Below are 21,203 nucleotides of genomic sequence, written 5' to 3'. Positions count from 1 at the left end.
TCTCCCCTCCATCCTTCTCTTACTTTATTCTGATAGCAACCATTTTTCCCACGACTTCTCTGTTGAGTTGGATAATGCATTGCAGTGGCCACACGCAACCCAACAGACAGTACTCAAAATTAAGGGAGTTTATTAGCCAGGATCAGAAGACATTAAGGATGCAGTCATTGGTCCACAGCAGCATCTCTTTCTAGTCTTCAGCTTCATAGTTATATAGGCCCTTGACTTCTGCCTCTGTGGGCCAGGAAGGTAGCATGTTGCTCTGCCTCTCAGTCTGTGTCTCATGATGCTCTTTGCCTTGGCATCTGGCCTGGGTGTGGCTTGGCCTCTAGTGCCTCTGCACTTCAGGCAAGGATCTCAGGTTCTCCATGGGCAGTTCACCGTCCTAGATGGTCCTAGTTTTTTCTCGCTTCCTGCGTTTGAGGTGTGGTGTTTGCCTTCCAGCAGACCATAACCTGCGGGAAACAAAGGGTGGTGACTTGGCACACACTCATCAGTAAGTGGAAAAGCAGAATACTCCCCGCCTTAATCACATCCCTGAGCCTAACAGAGAACTCCCTCTAAAATGAGATTATGACCACAAGCATTATGGCTAAAATTTGCCATATATCACAGAAAGGATTATGGCTAGAAGGACCATATTTATTGGCTATCGCATCAATATTGTTTCTGTATTTTTATGAAATAAAATTTTCGCTGTCTTAGTAAATAAAACTCAACATTATTTAGCTTCTGTTTGCTTCCGGAATCTTCAGTTTTGCCATGTCTTTATAATCATCAACACCAGCTATGTGTATGTATTGCTACATGTGCAAAATAAATATACCAACCTTAAGGCATAATTCGTTTTTTGTGGTTTATTAATTGTCATTTTTTGCTCCAGCCTCATTTAACAGATGTTTCTCTGACTGTTATTTATTTAACAAATATTTCTTTGATAGTAAGAAATTCAGCTGGTCAGACCTTAAATTATGAGAATTTAAGTGCATTAAATGTTTCTGGTGATCATCAGCAGTCAAAAGAGAGCCTTCTTATCTTTTAAAAAAGCCTTCTTTTTTTTTTTCCCAAATTATGTCTTATCAATGAGCTGTTTTGTAAAAAATCCCGTTAGATTTGTTAGAATTACACATTCACAAGCTTAATTCTTCCTTTACCTTTCAGGGTCTTTTAAAAAAAATCATTTCATTGGGGCTCATAAACTCTTATCACAATCCATACATACATCAATTGTGTCAAGCACATTTGTACATTGTTGCCCTCATCATTCTCAAAATATTTGCTCTCCACTTAAGCCCTTGGTATCAGCTCCTCATTTTTCCCCTTCCCTTCCCGCTTCTCCCTCCCTCAAGAGCCTTTGATAATTTATAAATTATTCTTTTGTCATGTCTTACACTGTCCAATGTCTCCCTTCACCCACTTTCCTGTTGTGCGTCCCCCAAGGAGGAAGTTAATGTAGATCCTTATAATCGGTTCCCCCTTTCTACCCCATCTTCCCTCCACCCTCCCAGTATCGCCACTTTCACCACTGGTCCTGAAAGGATCATCTGTCCTGGAATCCCTGTGTTTCCAGTTCCTATATGTACCAGTGTACATCCTCTGGTCTAGCCAGACTTGCAAGGTAGAATTCGGATCATGATAGTGGGAACGTGGGGGGAAGCACTTAAGAATTAGAGGAAAGTTGTATATTTCATTGTTGCTACTCTGCAGTGACTGGCTCTTCTCCTCCCTGCGACCCTTCTGTAAGGGGGTGTCCCGTTACCTACAGATAGGTTTTGGACCTCCACTCTGCACTTCCCCTTATTCACAATAATATGATTTTTTGTTCTTTTATGCCTGATAGCTGATCCTTTCGGTACCTCGTGGTCACACAGGCTAGTGTGTGTCTTCCATGTGGGATTTGTTGCTTCTCAGCCAAATGGCCACTTGTTTACCTTCAAGCCTTTAAGACCCCAGACACTATATCTTTTGACAGCCGGACACCGTCAGCTTTCTTCACCACACTTGCTCATGCACACATTTGTCTTCAGCGATCATATCAGGAAGGTGGGCACATGATAGGATTTTTTGTTTTTTGATGCCTTCATACCTGATACCTTCAATACCTGATCCTTCAATACCTGGTGTGCTTCTTCCATGTGGGCTTTGTTGCTTCAAAGCTAGATGGCTGCTTGTTTACCTGCAAGCCTTTAAGACTCAGGGTCATTTTATAAATCCAGTGGAAATGATCACTTTTAAAGACCTTAAAATATAATTAATCTTAAATATGCTAAAATGCATTTTCAACTTAATATATCCTGTTTCTTCTAAAATTACTTCAGTTGTTAACAAACTTCCTACAGTGTTTTGACTTTTAAATTTGATTGAACTTGTAGCTAGAGTGAGACTTGTTTTTCTTAAATATTGTAATTTATTTAGAAGTTTAGTAAGACTATCTGTATACGTCCAACTAAAGGCACAGAACAATCAGTTTTTCACTTAGGTGTTTAAAATAAGACTCTGCGGATCATCTATGTGGCAAGTTATTGTAGCCATTTTTAGTACATAAAATGCCAATAAGTGCACATTAATTTGAACCATGATTTACTTTTTTAAGGTTCTAGGAATTGTAAAAGACAACCAAATCAAGAAACAATTGTGTCATCAATCAAGAAATATCAGTTACAGTACATGGACTTCTCTTGAGGCTTCTTCCTTTTTTTTTAAATCATTTTATTAGGGGCTCATACAACACTTATCACAATCCATACACACATCAATTGTGTAAGGCGCATCTGTACATTCATTGCCCTCATCATTCCTAAAACATCTCTCCACTTAAGCCCCCGACATTAGGTCCTCAATTTCCCCCTCCCTTCCCGCTCCCCCCTCCCTCATGAGCCCTTGATTACTCATTATTATTTTGTCATATCTTGCCCTGTCCGATGTCTCCCTTCACTCGCTTTTCTGTTGTCCGTCCCCCAGGGAGGAGGTCACATATAGTTCCTTGTAATCGGTTCCCTCTTTCCAACCCACTCTCCCTCTACCCTTGTAGTATGGCCACTCACACCACTGGTCCTGTAGGGATCATGCGCCCTGGGTTCCCTGTATTTCCAGTTCCTATCTGTACCAGTGTACATCCTCTGGTCTAGCCAGACTTGCAAGGTAGAATTCGGATCATGATAGTGGGAACGGGGAGGAAACATTTAGGAACTAGAGGAAAGTTGTATTTTTCATCTTGCTACATCGCACCCTGACTGGCTCGTCTCCCCAAGACCCTCTGCAAGGGGATCTCCAGTGGCCTACTAATGGTCTCCACTCCACACTCCCCCCATCATTCACTATGGTAAGATTTTTTGTTCTGATGATGCCTTATGCCCGATCCCTTCGAGACCTCGTGATTGCATAGGCTGGTGTGCTTCTTCCATGTGGGCTTTGTTGCTTCTGAGCTTGATGGCCGCTTGATTACCTTCAAGCCTTTAAGACCCCAGACGCTATACTTTTTGATAGCCGGGCACCATCAGCTTTCTTCGCCACATTTGCTTATGCACCCATTTGTCTTCCGTGATCCCTTTGACACCTTGTGATCACATAGGTTGATATGTTGTTCCATGTGGGCTTTGTTGCTTCTGAGCTAGATGGCCGCTTGTTTACCTTCAAGCTTTTAAGACCCCAGATGCTATATCTTTTGATAGCCGCTCTTGAGGCTTCTTACCAGAAAAATTATCTCAGGACTTGATTATTTACCCCATCATAATTCTTCTGGCTAATCAATAAAGTCTGCAGCCCCCACCCTTACAACCTCACACACACTGAAACTTCACATTTCTGTTTTAACTGCTTTGGTTGCATTTTGTGTTATCCCTGTTGTTTTCAATTTCTAAAAAGATTTCAGTGTTATTCGTTGAGTTCTGCATCTCTGTCAAGGATTTATTTGACCATTGTGGTCACAATTTTTTAATGACCTGTTGAAAAGTGTATTGTGGGTGATCCTTCCTAAATGACCTGTGATTAAAAATAACCTCGTAGGCACATTAAGAACTGGTACCACACTACAGCCACAGAGACACTTGCTGTGTACCCTGAGATAGCCTGGGATGCTTTGTGATGCCCTGGTTTTCAAATGCCCAGGATCTTAAGGAAGGTATGATGTGCATTGTATTTTTATCTGCTATAAATTCTGAAATAAGATCTATCCCTTTTGCTAAAGAAATTTCTTCAGACCAATCTGTGCAATAGAAATGGGAGAAATAGAAATAAATGGGAGAAGAGGTCCACAAATACAAGAAATATAAGACTATTTAGTGCTTTTTAATACTACAGAAAAATTCCTGGACTAGACATTGTAAAATAGTACTGATTCCCATCAATTTTTAAAGGCATATTAAAGGTGTTGGTTGTCATTAAGCACATAACAACCATAGATATTTGTACCTCGATTGTTTTTTTTCTTATTGTTTAATCAAAGAGTAACCTTTGAATAATAAAATGTTAACTGTGTAATTTTAAAAAAAGATTTTGGCAGTGTGTAAGCAGTATCCTCCAGAATCACTCCTTTCAGACTGAGTGACAAACAGAAATACCCTTGCGCACAGTGGGCAGCCAGTAGGTTTTCTGCAGGGGTTTCTACTGAGAGCTGACAGAGGGCATCTTGGCAAATGTTCAGAAACCTATATTAAGTTGGTTGGGCCCTGCATGGAACCTCATGTTCAGCAGAATTCTTCTGACCTGCCTCTGCATGCCAGGCTAATCAGCAAACACCTAATGAGCCCACTCCAAAGAAACAGACCCTCTCCCAACCTACTCCATTTTCATATGTTCTCTGGGGGTGGGGGAGACAGGACTTCATGAGGACTGATGATGCTGCAAAGACCACAATAATGATAATTAACTTGCTGAATTTAGAAGATTATGCTGTTAATTAGTTGCAAAATAAAGATAAGTAATAGAGCAGCAGATGGTAGGATAACACCCAGGAGAAGGAGGGTTATTACTCTGATGAGCTTTTGTGGCACATATGAAATATGGATCTGACTTTTTCATAAATTGTTTCTAGAGAACATTATCCTTTTCCTTTGAACTATGATGGAGTAGTTTGTTCCTACTACGTTATGACAGATGTGATAAAATTTGTCTTCAAGGAAGTAACAGCATTATAGAACTTGAATAGCAAATTATTTTAACAGATTAGCTCTTAAGATGAAGGTGTCAGATTGGTCAAGCACAGCGAGCTGCACATCCTCAGATTAATTAGCACAGTCTGTAGCTCTCTTAGAAATGAAGTTTTTTTGACCTAGTTGAACTATTGCTGAAGTATTTGACATTAAAAATGTTTAACAAACATGAAAGCATGCATCTGTTTCTTAGAAATATAGTAGGAAAGTCCTTTTCATTTCCTTTGGAAGACTGTGTACCTCGGCAGCTCTGCCTAGCTTCTGATCTCCTCCTGCTGGTCTTCTGGGAAGACCTGCACTGCGAGGCCCTCCTCTCCCTCGGTGGGGTGATGACTAGACTGGGTGATTCCCGGGGTCTTCACGTAGCCCCCCAGCCTATTATAAAATAAACGTCTGTGATATTTTGTATCTGTTTTCATTAATTATATGTTAAGCATAAGTGTTTGACTTTCCCCAAAATGTCCCTCAAAATATAGATGGTTGGATAGAAAGGAGCTTTTATATTAGTTATAAAATAGATGTCACTGATACTTAGTGACTATTTTTCTCACCTACTTTATTCTAGTTTTTTTAGCATATAAGTATTTTTTATTATAATAATCACAATTAAAAGTAGTGTTAATTAACCCTTAAAGTCCTTTTCTCACGTACTATACCCAGCGGCACACTTTCTAAGTCAGACCCATTGTAATCAATGTAACAGCATGCAGCACACATTAGCTCTTCTTCACTGGATGCTGCTGTACACCCCAGGGCAGTCACAGAGCATAATGATTGAATATCGGTGCTGCTCTTCAGGGCTTTGTAAGGTAGTAACTTGCCCTACTAAAGATTATTCAAGAGAGTGGTGTTTATGTCCTTCAGGCTCCCCTATGTGCAGTTACTGTATTTCATTAATTCTAAGAGTTAAGCGCTTCACTGTAAAACTTTAAATGCTCTTCTATGTTGTGGTGCTTTCTACCTAAGGATTTCAGAATGTTTTGCCAACACTAATTTACCGAGTGTCAATTCATATCTTGACCTCTTGTGTGTAGTATAGCCATTGTGTCTGTTAAGCACACTTCCACAAATGAAGGCCCCAACCTACTATTATTTCTTGTTTTATGTATTTATTGTCTAGGATTGTGTTTTGAAAAGTAACAAACATGTAGAGTGACTACCTCCCTAGAACTTCTTCCTTTGTTCTGGTTTTGTTTATATTATCCCACAGTTTCCAACTCATTCTACTTTTATCTCTTCTTCTTGGTCATTTGTCCTAAATATTCCTTATTTCAGGCAACTACTGCTTTGAATATACATCTAAGTGCAGTTTTGATCCATCCCATTTCCGTTTGCCCATCTGTGATGAGAATCCTAGTTCCCTATATCTTAGCGACTGCTGCTGTTATATCTTCTTGCTCAGAAAAGAAAGGAACCGGCAATCTCACCTGGATTCTAAAAGAGGCAGTCTTGAAAACTACTGTACATAAAATATATCTGGGCCTAAATACGCTTAAGAAAACCCCCAAATGCATTTTGAAAACACACAGGAAGGAGCTCTCTGGAGCCCCTCATGGCTTGCTCGCCCAGCCCCATGCCAATAAACACACTCAATAACTAGTTTGAGAGAAATAAGGAAGTTGACATGTGAGAAATCCTTTTGAGAGTGAGGCAGTTTTGCTTATCATTTTTAATCAACTCTGTAAGAAATTTGTTATTTTCAGTTTTATGTTTAAAAAATTGTTAAAAGATCCTATATATTTTCAACGTTATAATAGATTACGGAGGATGCTTGTGAAACAAAATTTGCTTCAGGACATGTCTTAAATGATAGACCTACAAGTCTGCAAACAACTATATCATAAAAAGTTTCAAAACTCTCCTTGTAAAAAAATCCAGGCAAAGTTCACCACAGACAGCAGTCCATTCCAAGCCTTCAAGATCATTTATATGGCGGCACCAGCATGGCAGTACACTTTTCCCAAACCAGAACAGATTTTGCAATCTGTCTGATGCAACCCAGAGCCCCACCCCCACCTCCCCCCAAAAGGTAGAGGGAAGTATATAAACATAATGGAATCCCAAGTCAGTGTAATTTAAGGGAAAATAAAGCCATACTAAAATCAGTGGTGCTTAGGGCTAGCAAACAAGTCAAGCTCTGCTTTGCTGCTGGGCTCTTCTTTAGACACCGCATGATTTAACAGAGTGAAAACTCCTGATAGCATCTTGCTAATCAGTTAGTGGCACCATTCAAAACACACTGCAAAGCAATGGTCATTTCACAATGGCTCTTCCACAAAAGGATAACTTTTTGTTCCCCATCGTTGTGTGAATGAAGTACAGTTTCTTGGGCAAACTCAGCAAGAATCGTTACAGAGCAGGGGGAAAAAAAGAAACTGAATGAAATAACACAAAATCTCGGAAAATAAAGATTCTTTATTACCACACTGGCATCAAAATACACATCCATGCCCATTTTTTAGGTCTTACAAAAAAATCCTTCCTTGCTTATTGGAGGTACATATCCAAATTCAATAGCTTACCAATATCTTCTTGAGGGAAAGCCAAAAGAGAAACAAGGGAGAAAACATACATTTTAAAAGTTATCAAAAAGAAAAAAGTTATCTTTTCCCTACACATTTTTCCTGTCTCCCAAAACTGAATTTGAAAGAGAGGATGGAAATGTACAGGCCAACAAAAGCAGTCATTGTCATCATTTTCCTTAAAGTCATTGTCTTCCACACCTGAGCACTCGAGGGGGAGTCGATGGAGCTGGTGGCCCACATCCTGTGCGCTCCATTGCTTAAGTCACAGGCAGAGTTTTGTGCCATTGAAGTTGAACCTGTTGATGTGACAAATATGCTGCCGATTGATCCCTGAGCCATCTCTTTCACATAAAGTTCCAGAGATTTAGGTACCAAAGTTCTTGCCATCTTAAGCACTTAGACTGAGCAGCTTCCTGATTCTAGTCCACAAGCCGTTCCTGTCCGCTTTAATACTTCTTTATCATCATGAATTTCAATCATGCTGTCAAAATTAAGCAGGCACTCGGATTTTCCATACTGCATTTGATCATGTTCTTCTTGCTGGAGTTCACAATGATGCACGGTAGGTGGATGGCAGAGTTGAAAGGCAGCCGGTTGGCTTCCTGCTATGCTTGGCGATTTCTCTGCACCAGGTTCTTGAAAGCAATTTGCTGTAGAATAAGTTCTTGAAGTGGAAATTGTTTCTGTTGTATTCTTTCGAGTCTGCCTCTCTAACTCTAAATTTTGGCATTCCTGAGCCAACTTAGTAAACAGTCCGGTGCATTTGATTTTTTCCCCCCCTCCTTAGAAATCGTGTTGATGGACATTAAGCCGTTTAAAGCTTTGTAGGTGCCCTATCCTATTCTTCTGGTTGGAAGCTGACTTCACTTGATAAAATGTGGCTATCTGTCAGCAGCACTGAACTTCACAACCCATTCATCTGCGACTTCGTTAATACGAAGCGGTCCTTTTCCTCTGAACCATCTCACAGATTCATTGAAAAATGCCTCAGATCTGTGCCATTCTTTTCTCCTCTGCTCTTGTGTTTCCACCTGCTGTGCCGTGTTGACATTGAACTCTCCAAAGGTTTGGGCAGGAGTTTTTTTTCCAAGTGTATTTACTGTAGAGGATGAACAATTACTCATGATACCACATCTTTTCCAAGACTAAGATTCTGGCCTATAAAGGTCTTTATCTCTCCATTGGCGTCAATTATAACCAGCATCTTTTGCCATGTTACCAGATCCATAAAACCAATTCTGTACATTTTTGCCCACAAGAGAAAAAATTATTTTCCAACTGTACGTGTGCACAAAACACACCTGGAAAGAGCCCTGGGGAGACACTGAACAGTGCTCGCTGTGCCCACACGCAGGGAAGGCAGGAGCAGGGCCAAGGGGCCAGCCCACTGGGCCATTCTCAATTTTATAGATGAGGAAACGGAAGCTAAACTCTTAAGATATTGTTCACTGCCGCATAGGTAATATGAGGCTGAGTTACATTCTGAGCCTAAACTTTTTTAAAGTGTCTAAGGCGTTTCCATATATAGTCAGGAGTCCTGATGGCATAGAGGCTAATTTGGGGCCTGCTAACTGTGAGGTCAGCAGTTGGAAACTACCAGCTGCTTCAAGGGAGAAAGACAGCTTTCTGCTCCCTTAAGAGTTACAGTCACAGGGGCAGTTCTGCCCTGCCCGAGAGGGTCACTATGAGTCGATATTGACTCCATGGCAGTGAGTTTTAGAGTTTGAAGACCTCACAAAACATTAAGTATACATAAGGCTTCAAAACATTCCTGGACAAATTCCATTGCCTTTTAATTCCATTTTTCCATGAACATTTGAAAGCACCCTCATACTAATCAGTGACGGTACTAGGAGTGTAAGCGTTTGGTTCTGCTTTAATTCATATAGCAGTAATCCATCGGAAAAGAAAGAACGATGACCTGACTCAGCGGTTGCAGAGTTAAGCTGGGAATTACCAGCCCTTTGTGCTTACCTTTTGAATTGTTTTAAGCCATCTAATCTCAGATTCAGGGGCCTTGGTGGCGTAATGGGTTGCACATTGGGCTGCTAAGCACAGGGTAGGCTGTTTGAAACGACCAGCTGCCTGAGGGGCAGAGATGAGACTTTCTGTTTCTGTAAAGATTTACAGACTAGAAAACCCACCCGTTAATTCTCCTCTGTCTTGTAGGGTCACTACGAGTCAAAGTTGACTTGATGGCAGTGAAGGTTTGGGGGGGTTCTTTTTGGTTTCGTTCTGTTTTTTAGTCTAAGATGCAGCAAAATGTCTCACAACTGGACCAGTAGGCAACGTCGTGATAAAGGAAGAGAAGATTGAAGTTGTCAAGGGTTTCATTTTGCTTGGATCCACAATCAGTGCTCATGGAAGCAGCAGTCAGGAAATCCAGTGACACATTGCATTGGGCAAGTCTGCAAGACCTTTTTAAAGTGTTTCCAAGCAAAGAAGTCACTTTGAAGACTGAGTTGCACCAGATCCAAGCCATGGTATTTGCATTTCATGTACATGTGAAATCTGGACAGCGAGTAAGGAAGGCGGAAGAATGGATGCATTTGAATTAGGGGGTTGGCAAAGAATATTGAAAGTGGAATATTATGGACTGCCACAAGACCAAGCACTTCTTTACGAGAGGAAAGGGCTCCGGCATATAACAAGTTTGAGGAGGGTCAGCACTGGGCAGTATTTCATTCATTGTACATGAGGTCCCTATGACTCAACAGCACTTAACAACAACAATCTCAGATTCAGGGCTTTGTGCGCGTTCATTCAGTTGGACCCCCTGCTGAGAAATAGCCTTTCTACCCAGATGTATTGAATCAGTCTACATTTTACCAAGATCTTTAAGAATATGCAAAATCCTGGGGACCTTGTTAGACTGTATATAGACTATAGATTTTGATTCAATGTATCTGGTGTAGAAATGTAAATTCTCAGCAGGAGGTGGAACCAGAATTATTGGTTCAAAGCCCTGCTACCACAGTTCTTCTCTGTGATTGGTTGGTTGTTTAGGATCAATGAGAGTGCATGAAATCTGGTGCCATTGGAAAATTAGGCATTTTAAGAATAAGTCTGGGATTAACCAGATTGACCATTTACAAATGACCTGTTTCTTAATCTAGAAAATGAGAATATTGTCTTATTAAAGGTGTACTGAAAAACACGAAATAACACACAACAGTCTGTCGGAAGAACTTGACAGCAAAAGCAGTGATGGGATTTGGACCAGTTCTAAATCTGAACTGTGGAGTTTATTATACAGCTGTATACATGCTTATGAAAACAGTGAATGAAAGCAATTTTACCTGTCACTAGGCGACCTTTTTCAAAAGTTCTTCTCCCAGTTGGACCTTGCTGAGATAACCAGGGAAGGAGGAGGAGAGGGAAAGTTGCCAAGACTGTGTGTTTGTAACACCTCCACCCAGGTGTTTGTTTACTTCCAGGAAATTTGGGAATTACTGAATAGACAGCAACACTGTTCTGTTTTGTAGCCTTCCCTGAGATATAAGGATCTTTTGTGGCATAGTTGGATACACATTGAGCTACTAACCCCGGGGTTCAAACCCACCAGGTGCTCCTTGGGAGAAAGATGAGGCTGTCTCCTGTAGAGATTTACAGGAATCTCTTGGGAAGCCAATGAGGCAGTTCTACTCTGTTCTATAGGGTCACTGAGTCCAGGTCACGTTGATGACAGCGAGTTTTCTCCCCAAATATGCACCTGACTGTGGATCCTTGGGAAAATGTAATGGAATTATCTCTGAATCAGATTTTTGCGTTAAAACTTTATTTGGGCCTCAAGAACTACATTTCCATTCTTACAGATAAAATCAGCGCTCACTCAAAAACCCATTGCCAACAAATTGACTCCCGCTCATAGCAATCTTATAGGACAGAGTAGAACTGCCCCTATGAGTTTCCAAATCGGCACTAGAAGTCCCAAATCTCTTAGGACCCAAAGGTCCCTTGTACTAAGATCTGATTATTTTGTGAAATTTGTGTCATATTTATAGATCACATGTTGTATTTGCACCAGAGAAACCATTTTCTCTCAATTATTAGCAAATCTATTTGTTGAGTACCTGCTATGTTACAAATCATCGTCCCAGTTGCTAAGAGGGATACAAAGATGCATAAAATAATCACTGTTCTTAAGGAGTTTACTCTCTGTCTGGGGATCCAAGATAATCAGCTATCATACAGTTTTGCTGATGGACTAGCAAGCTTCATTCAGATTGTGCCTTACAAAGAGGTTTCCTTAAATATGGTGGATTTATTCTAATACTAGATCTGTCATGCTCTGGAAGTAAGTCAGGTACAATTTAGTTAGCTGGCAAAATAGACCACAATGGAAGTGATAGGCCTAGAACTACCGTGCTTACTGGGAGCAGGGAAGACCCAAGAGAGGTACAGACCCAGTTTGTAGACTCCAGCAGGTTCTATGAGATAAGCCGCATAATGACCTAAACATGGCATCAACAGGTCATCATCCAGATAAGCACGTGGCCTCAAACATGCAAACAGATTAAATAGGGCCAAATCTGACAGACAAGTTTTAGATCACGTATAGGCAAGGCCTGAGAAGAGGATAAATGCATATTGGAGTGGAAGAGAATAGACAAACGTATCTCAATAAGTAGCGCATGCTGCTTGTTTTAGTTGAATGAAACTAGTTACCGACAATGAGCATGTTTTTCACTCTTCCCAAAATTGATTAGGAACAACAAAAAGTCTTCTGATAGTATCGAAGACTTGGGGAAGGTTTCCAAAGTTCCTAATGCTTGTTTGTTGATATTTATAGTGATTTTTAGAGGTACAATGAGATATGATAATTTATCATTTTAATTTTAGAGCTGTGTTTACGTTATTATCTTTTTTGTTAATTCAAGTGTTGAGAATAATCAGATCGAGGTGAAAATTTCAACAGGGGACTTATTTTTTTCAATGGTGTTTGTATTTCAGAGATTAAAAGCTGCTTTGACCCAGCAACATCCTCCTGCAGTTACCAATGGAGATACTGTCAAAGGTCATGGTAGTGGATTGGTTAGGACTCAGTCAGAGGACTCTGGACCACAGTCATTACAGCAACCAGCCACCTCCACTACCGAAACTCCGGTGTGTACATAGCTTTTGCATTCGTAGATCATTCAGCACTCTGTTAGCATCCTTCGAGAAACAAGCACAGTATAATGCAAATGACTACATACTCTGAAAAAAATTATTTATGCTGTATTTTTTACTCCAAAAACGTATGGAAAGCCAAAACAGGTTGCAGTTACTATTGTTAGTTACCATCAACTTGATTGCCACTCACTGCCACACCATGTGTGCCAAGTAGAACCGCTCCATCGAGCGTTTCATGTCCACCCTCTGGAAGCACATCACCAGACCTATCGCCCCTGGTGCCTCTTGCATAGTTTGAATTGCCAGTCTCTCAGCTAACACTTCACTGTGCCACCCTGGGATTCCCGTATTCAGTGTCACACTATTTGTATTAAAATAACAAAAACAAACCCAGTTGAACAGTTGTTACTGTTATGACACTTTGTAAATGTTTGTGTGGTGCTGCTATCTTTTGGTCTGAAATGACACAGTACCCATCAGTAATAGTCTAAGCAACACATTTTTTTTCCAGAACCGTGAAACTGAATGCTGCTTGAAGAAACATATTTGGTTCTCAATTGTTGTATTGAAGATCTTTTATATGGAGTGGTGGCTTGCCTCTTTGGAAAGTTAGTTCTATATTTAGAAAACTAATATTAGAGTTTTAGATTGTGGAGAACAGAAATTTTTCTTTTAATGGTCTTAATTATTTTCATAGTTTCTGACTTAACCATAAAATAAAAAATATGACAATAGGTATTTTAGGGAAAAGGTAATTTCCTTGCAATGGTACATAGGTTTTATTTGTACTATGCTCCTGTAAAGCTGAACATTTAAGTCATGGAAAATTTTAATAGGCTTAAGTTCTGATTGTATAATGTATGAATTATAACTTATTTGAAATTGTTGAGGAATGCAGTAATCTTCAGAAATGTTAGTAGCTAGAGATTATATTTTCTTTGAAGTAGCAAGACTAAGATTTTAAAATTTTTTATCTTTTTAAGATTACAATGCTTGTTTTCGAAAGTATATGTGTTCATTACTACTGAGTTTATTATATTCTAATATTGTAAAGCCCACTGTAGTCATTACAGTGTATAGAACTGTTAGCGGCTCTTCTGAATGTACCCAAGAAGAAGATTTTTGTTTGTTTTGTAATTATTGCTTTTAATAATTTGTTTCCTCATTCGTCCAACATACTCCTTTTTAATTTTATTTCTTTAATCTGCCTACTTATACTACCCATCCTCTATTTACATCTAGGAAATCAGAAGTCTTTTGAAGAAATAGATATATAGGGGTTTAGAGATACACACGTAGATATGTATATGCATTTATGGTGGCGTCCAAAAGTTCATGGGAAAAAGTGGAATTGGTAGATTAGAAAATTTTCCATGACCCTTTGGAAGCCCCCTCAAATATGTATGCATTACATTTACTAGCATAAATCAAACATTTCCTGAATTAAAACTTAGTGAAAGGAACAGATAATGTGTTTTGACAGCTGTTCATATTCAAGGCACTTTTTACTTGATCTCTAGTTTGTGACTGCTGATCACATGATTGATACTTCTATTTGTCTGCAGCATATTCCTATAGTGAATGGTCAGGGTTTCTGCTAAGTGCTTCAGAACTCTATGTAGACCTGTTCTCTGCGGTGTTTTAAGTATCTGCATTAAAAAGCTTTCTAATCAAAGGAACACAGGTAATCCGCAAATAGGGTGACAAAAGGAAAGTATGGTGTGTGCACACTTTAATGATATAATTCCAAGGACTACAAATTTGTTCATGGTCCAGATCCAGCTGATGGCTCTTTTTTAATGGTGTGTCAGCTAATAATACTTTTTACGGTTTGGGCCAGAACAAAAAACTCCTTGCCACTGAGACTTTATTCTGATTCATAGCAACCTTATAGAACAGAGTAGAACTAGCCCTTTGGGTTTCTGAGACTAAATATTTCAGGAGCACACAGCCTCATCTTTTTCCCATGAAACAATTGGTGGGTTCAAACTGCTGACCTTGTGGTTTATGGCTTGATGCCCAACCTACTATCCTACTAGGTTTCATGTGTTTGTTTTTAAAAAAAGGAATATGACCCATCCACAGCCTAAATTGGTTACTCTCAGACCTTTGCAGAAATTGGCTGATCCGTTATAACACAGTTGTTTATTTTTACTAAGCTTTTATTTTCTAATGCTCACTGTACAAGGAGGCTTTAAAAAGCTCATGGGGAAATGGAATTGAAGGATAATAGAATTTTTTCATAAAAATTTTGAAGTCCCTCACAGTTAATGCTGAATCTAATTTTATTTGTGTATGTTGTATATTCTATTGTATTGGATGTAATTACGCACAGTGAGGGCAGAGCTATCTACTTTGTTTACTTCTGTGTCCTTAATTTCTGAAATAGTCATTTAGATATTTTTGATGAAATTGAACTGAGTAAACGAATGAATGGAGGATGGAGAGATCTAAGAGGGAGGACTAGTTTCTCCTAAGCAACCTCAAGTCCTTATGTAACTGTTGCTGTTAGTTGCTGTGGGTCAGTTCTGCTCAGCGCAAACCCATGTGTCACAAAGTCAACTGCTCCGTAGGGTTTTCTTAGCTGTGATCTTTTCAGAAGCAAATTGCCTTTTCTTTTCTCTTGGTACCATTCAGTGGATTTGAATCACCAACCCTGTAGTGAAATTGACCTCCCTATAAAGCACAACCATTTGCACATCTTGGAACTTCAAAGCCATGGTAGTGGTAAAAATATACAATAACTCTGTTGTAGTTTCTGTTTAGCAACTTACCAAAACCAAAATCTGTATTTTTAAATTATTTTCTACCATGTTGGGCCATCTTATATCCTAAAAGTCATAGAGTTCTAGAAAGGTACCTTATTTATAGTCTGGAAACAGACTACTCAGGAAAGCTCCCTGTTTGCCCTGAAAGCCTTAAACTACGTGGTTTGATGGAGATTAATTGATTATATTCTGCTTTACTTAAGGCTAACAGATCTAATCACATATAAATACCTCATAACAACATGTGAACCAGTATTTCACCAAGCAGCTACAAGGGAGTTCGAAAAGTTCACAGAATTTTTGCATTATCTTTTAATTTCATGAACTTTATAAAGCCGCCTTGTATGTACCTGTCCCCATCAAGTTGACCCACAAAATTAAGCATCACAGCAACATTTTAAAATATAATTAATTACAAGTAAATGATTGTTTTGTAACCCAAAGGTTTGTTTCTCCTTTGGGTTATAATATCTATGGATGCAAACTCCTATTTTCCATAGCATTTCCAAGAATTCCTTTTGTATCTCTCACACTCCAGTGTTTGGCCCCGGGTGGTGGCCCCTGAGAGGTGTGAGATGCAGTCTCAGGCACAAGACTGTGACTAGAGAATGAAGACTTTTTTGGTCTGGCTGAGTTGAAGTAAACAGACTAGTTCATTGAGGGGAATAAATTTTAAATGAAAAGCTGGGCTACTATGGAACTCTTAATCCCCTCCCCCCACGAAGATGAATATTAAAAATTACATTATCTTACTCCTAGAAAAAGGTTGAGCTAAATCTCAAAACTAAGGAAAATTGAGCACAGCAGAATATGTTGATGCTTTTGCTTCTTGATTTTATTTTTTTTTAAATCCCTAAAGACAATCTACAGATTAAAAGTAAAATATTTTATTTCAGAATGGCATGGAAAACATGACTTCTCATAGTTAATTAAATCAAATATTAAAAATTTCAACTTAGTAACTTAACAGTAGTTTCTAAAGAATTGCATAATGCCATAAAGTCTGTTAAAAAGTATACACGGAAATATATAAGATCTATAAATGATCAATTTTACTCCATAGTTAATTTCATCATGAAGTTTCCACTTAAATAAAAATATTATATATTATCTAATTGAACAGTGCCTTTACCATAACTGCATTAATGAACATCTTAAATAGCTTATTTATCTCAAGGAAGGAGTTAAACCACGAAGTGATTCTCAGATTGCATTGAAATAATTGCTGTATGTGAAGAGACTTAGTAAACAGTTGCCCCCCCCTTTGCTCCCTCCTAATGTACTCAGCACAATTGCTCATTTTTGTTTACTATAGTCATCTCCAGCTCATACAACTCCACAGACCCAGAATACAAGTGGTCGTAGAAGAAGAGCAGCTAATGAAGATCCTGATGAGAAAAGGAGGAAGTTTCTAGAAAGAAATAGAGCAGCAGCTTCAAGATGCCGACAAAAAAGAAAAGTCTGGGTTCAGTCTTTAGAGAAGAAAGCAGAAGACTTGAGTTCATTAAATGGTCAACTGCAGGTATGGTGCATAGATGCGTATTTTGTTTTACTTATAGGCAATAATTATGAACTTTGTTTTTCCCTATACCCAGCCATGTTTGGGTATATTATTGGGAACTTATGAAATCTGTGATAAATCGTACTTTCATAGTCTTGACTAGTGAGATAAGTGTAAAACTCTTAGCACAGATACCATGAGGAACTTTAAATTGTCCACCCATTAGGTTCAAAAGTAACTGAAATCTCTGGCCTGAACTTTTATATGTTGTGATACAAAAATTCAAATAAAGAATTTTAAAAATATTTCTGGTATTTCACTTTTTTCTTGTTTATTTTATTTTCTGCTTTATATCACGACTAAAAAGTCACTTCAGTAGCAGTTTTTATTTTTATGTCCTTTTGCCCTTTTAATTATAAATTGTTTTTGTTTGTTTGTTTGTTTGTTTTATTCAAAGTGACTATAATGCTCGTGAAAGGTGCCAGATTGACAGCTTTGGAAACTGAAGAACTCTATTAAGCCACAGACCAGGTACAATATGGCCAGTGGCAGTACATATTGGCTCATACTGCCCTGCCAGTGTGCCTCAAATACATTTCTTAGATACCTCATCAGGTACAGAGGTTGTCAGGCTCCCTCCCCATCATTCTTTGACTCCCATGGTAAGAAGTACAGTGATGGTACCAAACAACATCAAGTGGGTCTCCTTTCTTTATTCCCCTGCCATCCTTTGGTGTGTTTTTTTTCCCTTTCCCTTTTGTGTTTCTGTTGTTTTGTTTTCAATGTGAATATTTTTCACTAAAATAACAGTTGAGAATATTGCGTAGAAAATTGATTTTAATGAATTGACTGTTCTTATAGTTCAATCTCTGACTTAACCATTTCCAGTTAAAATGAATCTTTTTTTGTATAATTGTAATTGATGCAAGGATCCTGTTCTCTTTTTAAATCTTTCTTCAGTAGAGCTGTCACCAATATAAATATCTACTTAAGTGCTTAGAAAAACGCTTTTAGCAGTAAGCCCAATTTCAACTTAAATTTTTCATAGATGAGTCAGCCATCTTTAAAACTCAGTTGTGCTTAGAATATTGACTTGGAAGCTCTGGAACAAATAAATGGTCTTGTAAGACATCTTTTTTACCCTTTGAACCATGTAGAAAAAAATTAAGCACTGCTTACCACATCATAAAGACTACAATTATGTACTTGTATAGAAGATATTAAGAACTGTTAACCATATGATTATCTGATAAATGAATTTAGGAACTGTTTTCACAGTTCTCGAAAAAAACAACTGAATGTTTTTCTTTACAAAATAAATGGAAGCATTTTATGTACAATCTACTAATATTTATATACTGTCAAAATGACTGTTTATTTCACCAGTTCTCTCTGCTAGAATGTCAGCTGTACATTTATAACAATAATACTGGTTTAGATTTTTCCAATATTATTCTTACATAACAAGGTGATTTAGTCCATCCATTCTTGTTCTTAATAAAATCTTCTGAATGACTTTGTTTCTTTAGAGTATGTGTCCCAGCGCATAGCAAGCCCTAATAACCCCAGTTGTATTGCCTGTAGAATTAGGATAATAACATCAGGTGATCTTAACGTCTCAGGATAGTCTTTTAATCAGGCTAATATGAGCTCAAATTTGTTTTCATATGGAAAGTTTTCACATTATTTAGGCAAATTTCTCAATCAATACTTCCCCTTATAATTTGGCTTATTTTCCCTTGTTTAAGAAGTTGACATCTGTAAACCGCTGCCATCAGGTTGATTACAACTCCTAGCACCTTAGAGGGCACTACAGGACTGTCAGCCTTCCAGAGGAGGTAGTCTCCTCTTTATCCCCCGGACGCCTGATGTGTGTGAACCCCCGGCCTCAGGTTAGCAGTCCTAACACTCACCCACTGTGACGTGGACTATGTAAGTGGGGGGGCGTCAAAAGGTTTGTAGAAGAATGGATTTTTAAAAGATAATGGAATTTCTCCATGAACTTTTTGAAGCGCCTTCATGTTTATCATTTGCAGGATTCTCTTGGTTTGGGGGCTGGCCCAGTTTTCTTTGTTAACCCATGTGAGGCAGTGTTAACAGCTTTTAAAAATAAAATACGATTTCCTTAATTATTCTGCAACAGTAGCCACCATTATTAGTAGCAGCAGTGCTTTACTATTTCAGAACTATATAGAAATTCTGTATTCCAAATAAATATTCTTTTAATCTTCGTTAATCTCGGGGTTTCTTCCTGCATGCAAGACTAAGGTAGACAGTCATTGCATCAGTGTGCCTCTTTACACTTCCCAATTTGACTAGAAATTTCTTGATTAGGGGAATAGAAGGCAAGATTTGTGTTCTAAATAAAAATTAGGTGTCACTGTGAATAAAGTGAAGGTTTACAGAGCAGATCATCAGTTTTACATTCAATAGTTCATACGCATTTTGTTTCAGTTCATGCATTGCTGTCCTCTCAAGGGACCGTCACTTACCCCACTTCCGTCTGGTTTCCTCTCTTTGCTCACCCTCCAGCTCTCGTCCTTGGTTAATGTCCTGTTCTTAAATGGCTGGTTATTCCAACCCAGGGGAAGGATTCACTTCCACACCTCAAGAGTGACTAGCGTTCATTCCACTGGTCGTAAGCATGGTCTTCTTTATGATTTGTGTTCTGGTCTACATTTTCCTACATGCTTCTAATGTGAGCAGTTGGTAGTGGTAGCCGGCACCATCTAGTTCTTCTGGTCTCAGGGTTGCGTGACACTGCATTTTGAAGCACGAGACTTTTAAATAGAGTCAAATTCAGGCTATCACTAAATTAAGTGCTACAATTGAACATAAATTTAGTCATTACTGGGAGTAAGATGAGGCTTCTCCTCTTCCCTATAGGTTTACCATGAGTCTTACTTGACTCAATGGTAGTGAGTGTGGTATGGGTTGGTCAATGTCCTACATTAAAAAACAATAAACGGTAGTGTTTTAAGCATTAAAAACTGAATATTAATAGCCAGATATGTTTTTTGAGACACATACTGAAGTGTGAGGAGATTAAGTTACCGTATATACTCAAGGATAAGCTGACCTGAGTATCAGCCGAGGCACCTAATTTTACCCAAAAACTGTATTAAAAGTGCCCTGAAAAACTCAGCTTATACACGAGTCTATACGATATGTGATATCACAGGTTTGCTTTAAAATACTCCATCAAAGAAGAAAAACAAGGTCCATCTGAATGTATTAACTTGAGGAAATGTCTGTAATTGTTATGGACAAATGTAACTAAAACTATATAGCATACTTCTTTTTCATTAATAAAGAGTTTCTAGCTAGATAGGTTAACCTAAAAGAATGGAAATCACGGATGTGCAGGTAAAATTTACCTAGGACTTGTATCCAGATGCAAACAGTGGTGAGAAAGGGAAGCGGGGAGCAAGGACGGCTAGAGAGGAAGGGATGGTTCAGTTATAACTCAGAATCTTTCTTTCTAACCAATCTATAATTTGTACTTTCTGTCACTTTAGTTATTTGTCAAGTCATTTTAAAGCCGTATTGATGAAGTGGATTGTTTTAATTTTTGAAGTGTGAAGAATTAACATTCTTATAGCAGATTCAAACAGAAAAACCGTTGGTTTGGTCGGCCAGTAGCAGAGGCATCCAGTGTGAAGGAGAGAATGTCTTGGACAGAAACTTGAACGTCAGAGCAATCATTAAACTCTGCTCTCGGTGTAACTATTCACCGTTCTACATTTCCTGAATCTCCGTGCCACATGCAAGCCTAACTGGTCAGTGTAGTGAGCATTAGTGATCCACACGGAATGTGCAAGTTAAAACATACGGGTTTTGGAGGAGTGACTACTCATACTTTCACCAAATAAAATCAGGCTTTAGGAACTATCAGTTATTAAACTTTATGGCTCCATTGTGTCAGTTCTTTAAGTTGTTGCAAAGAGGTTGTCTTTTCATCAAATTGTATGAGATTTGTAAGTTGGTATCTGATTTTGTTATCTTTTAACTTGTTTATGGCAGTCTTTTTGTTTTGGGGTTAGTGTTTAGTTTATTATTTTAGCATGTTTGTGAATGAGAGGCAGAATCTACATTACTAACAGTAGATCCTTAACAATTACTCTGTAGATAAAACTCAGAAATA

The 21,203-nt window shown here is 38.6% G+C and overlaps 1 protein-coding gene and 1 pseudogene across 5 annotated transcripts in view; one reads left to right on the top strand and one right to left on the bottom strand.

Moving 5' to 3' along the window:
- ATF2 (activating transcription factor 2) overlaps window positions 1-21,203 on the top strand; it is a 99,957-nt gene that overhangs the window by 65,235 nt on the left and 13,519 nt on the right. For all 5 annotated transcript variants that reach the window (XM_004701437.2, XM_045294122.1, XM_045294141.1 and 2 more), the window contains 2 exons: window positions 12,629-12,781; window positions 16,874-17,080. In XM_004701437.2, coding sequence (XP_004701494.1) covers window positions 12,629-12,781; window positions 16,874-17,080 — 360 coding nt within the window. The remainder of the gene's footprint in view (window positions 1-12,628; window positions 12,782-16,873; window positions 17,081-21,203) is intronic.
- Window positions 7,751-8,889, bottom strand: LOC105978475 (annotated as a pseudogene).

This window comes from Echinops telfairi, unplaced genomic scaffold (assembly GCF_000313985.2).
Source record: "Echinops telfairi isolate 266 unplaced genomic scaffold, ASM31398v2 ScPeMD7_3;HRSCAF=10, whole genome shotgun sequence".
NCBI classification, from domain to species: Eukaryota; Metazoa; Chordata; class Mammalia; order Afrosoricida; family Tenrecidae; genus Echinops; species Echinops telfairi.
Note: the sequence above shows the minus strand (reverse complement) of the source record. Positions and strands in the feature narration are given on the sequence as shown.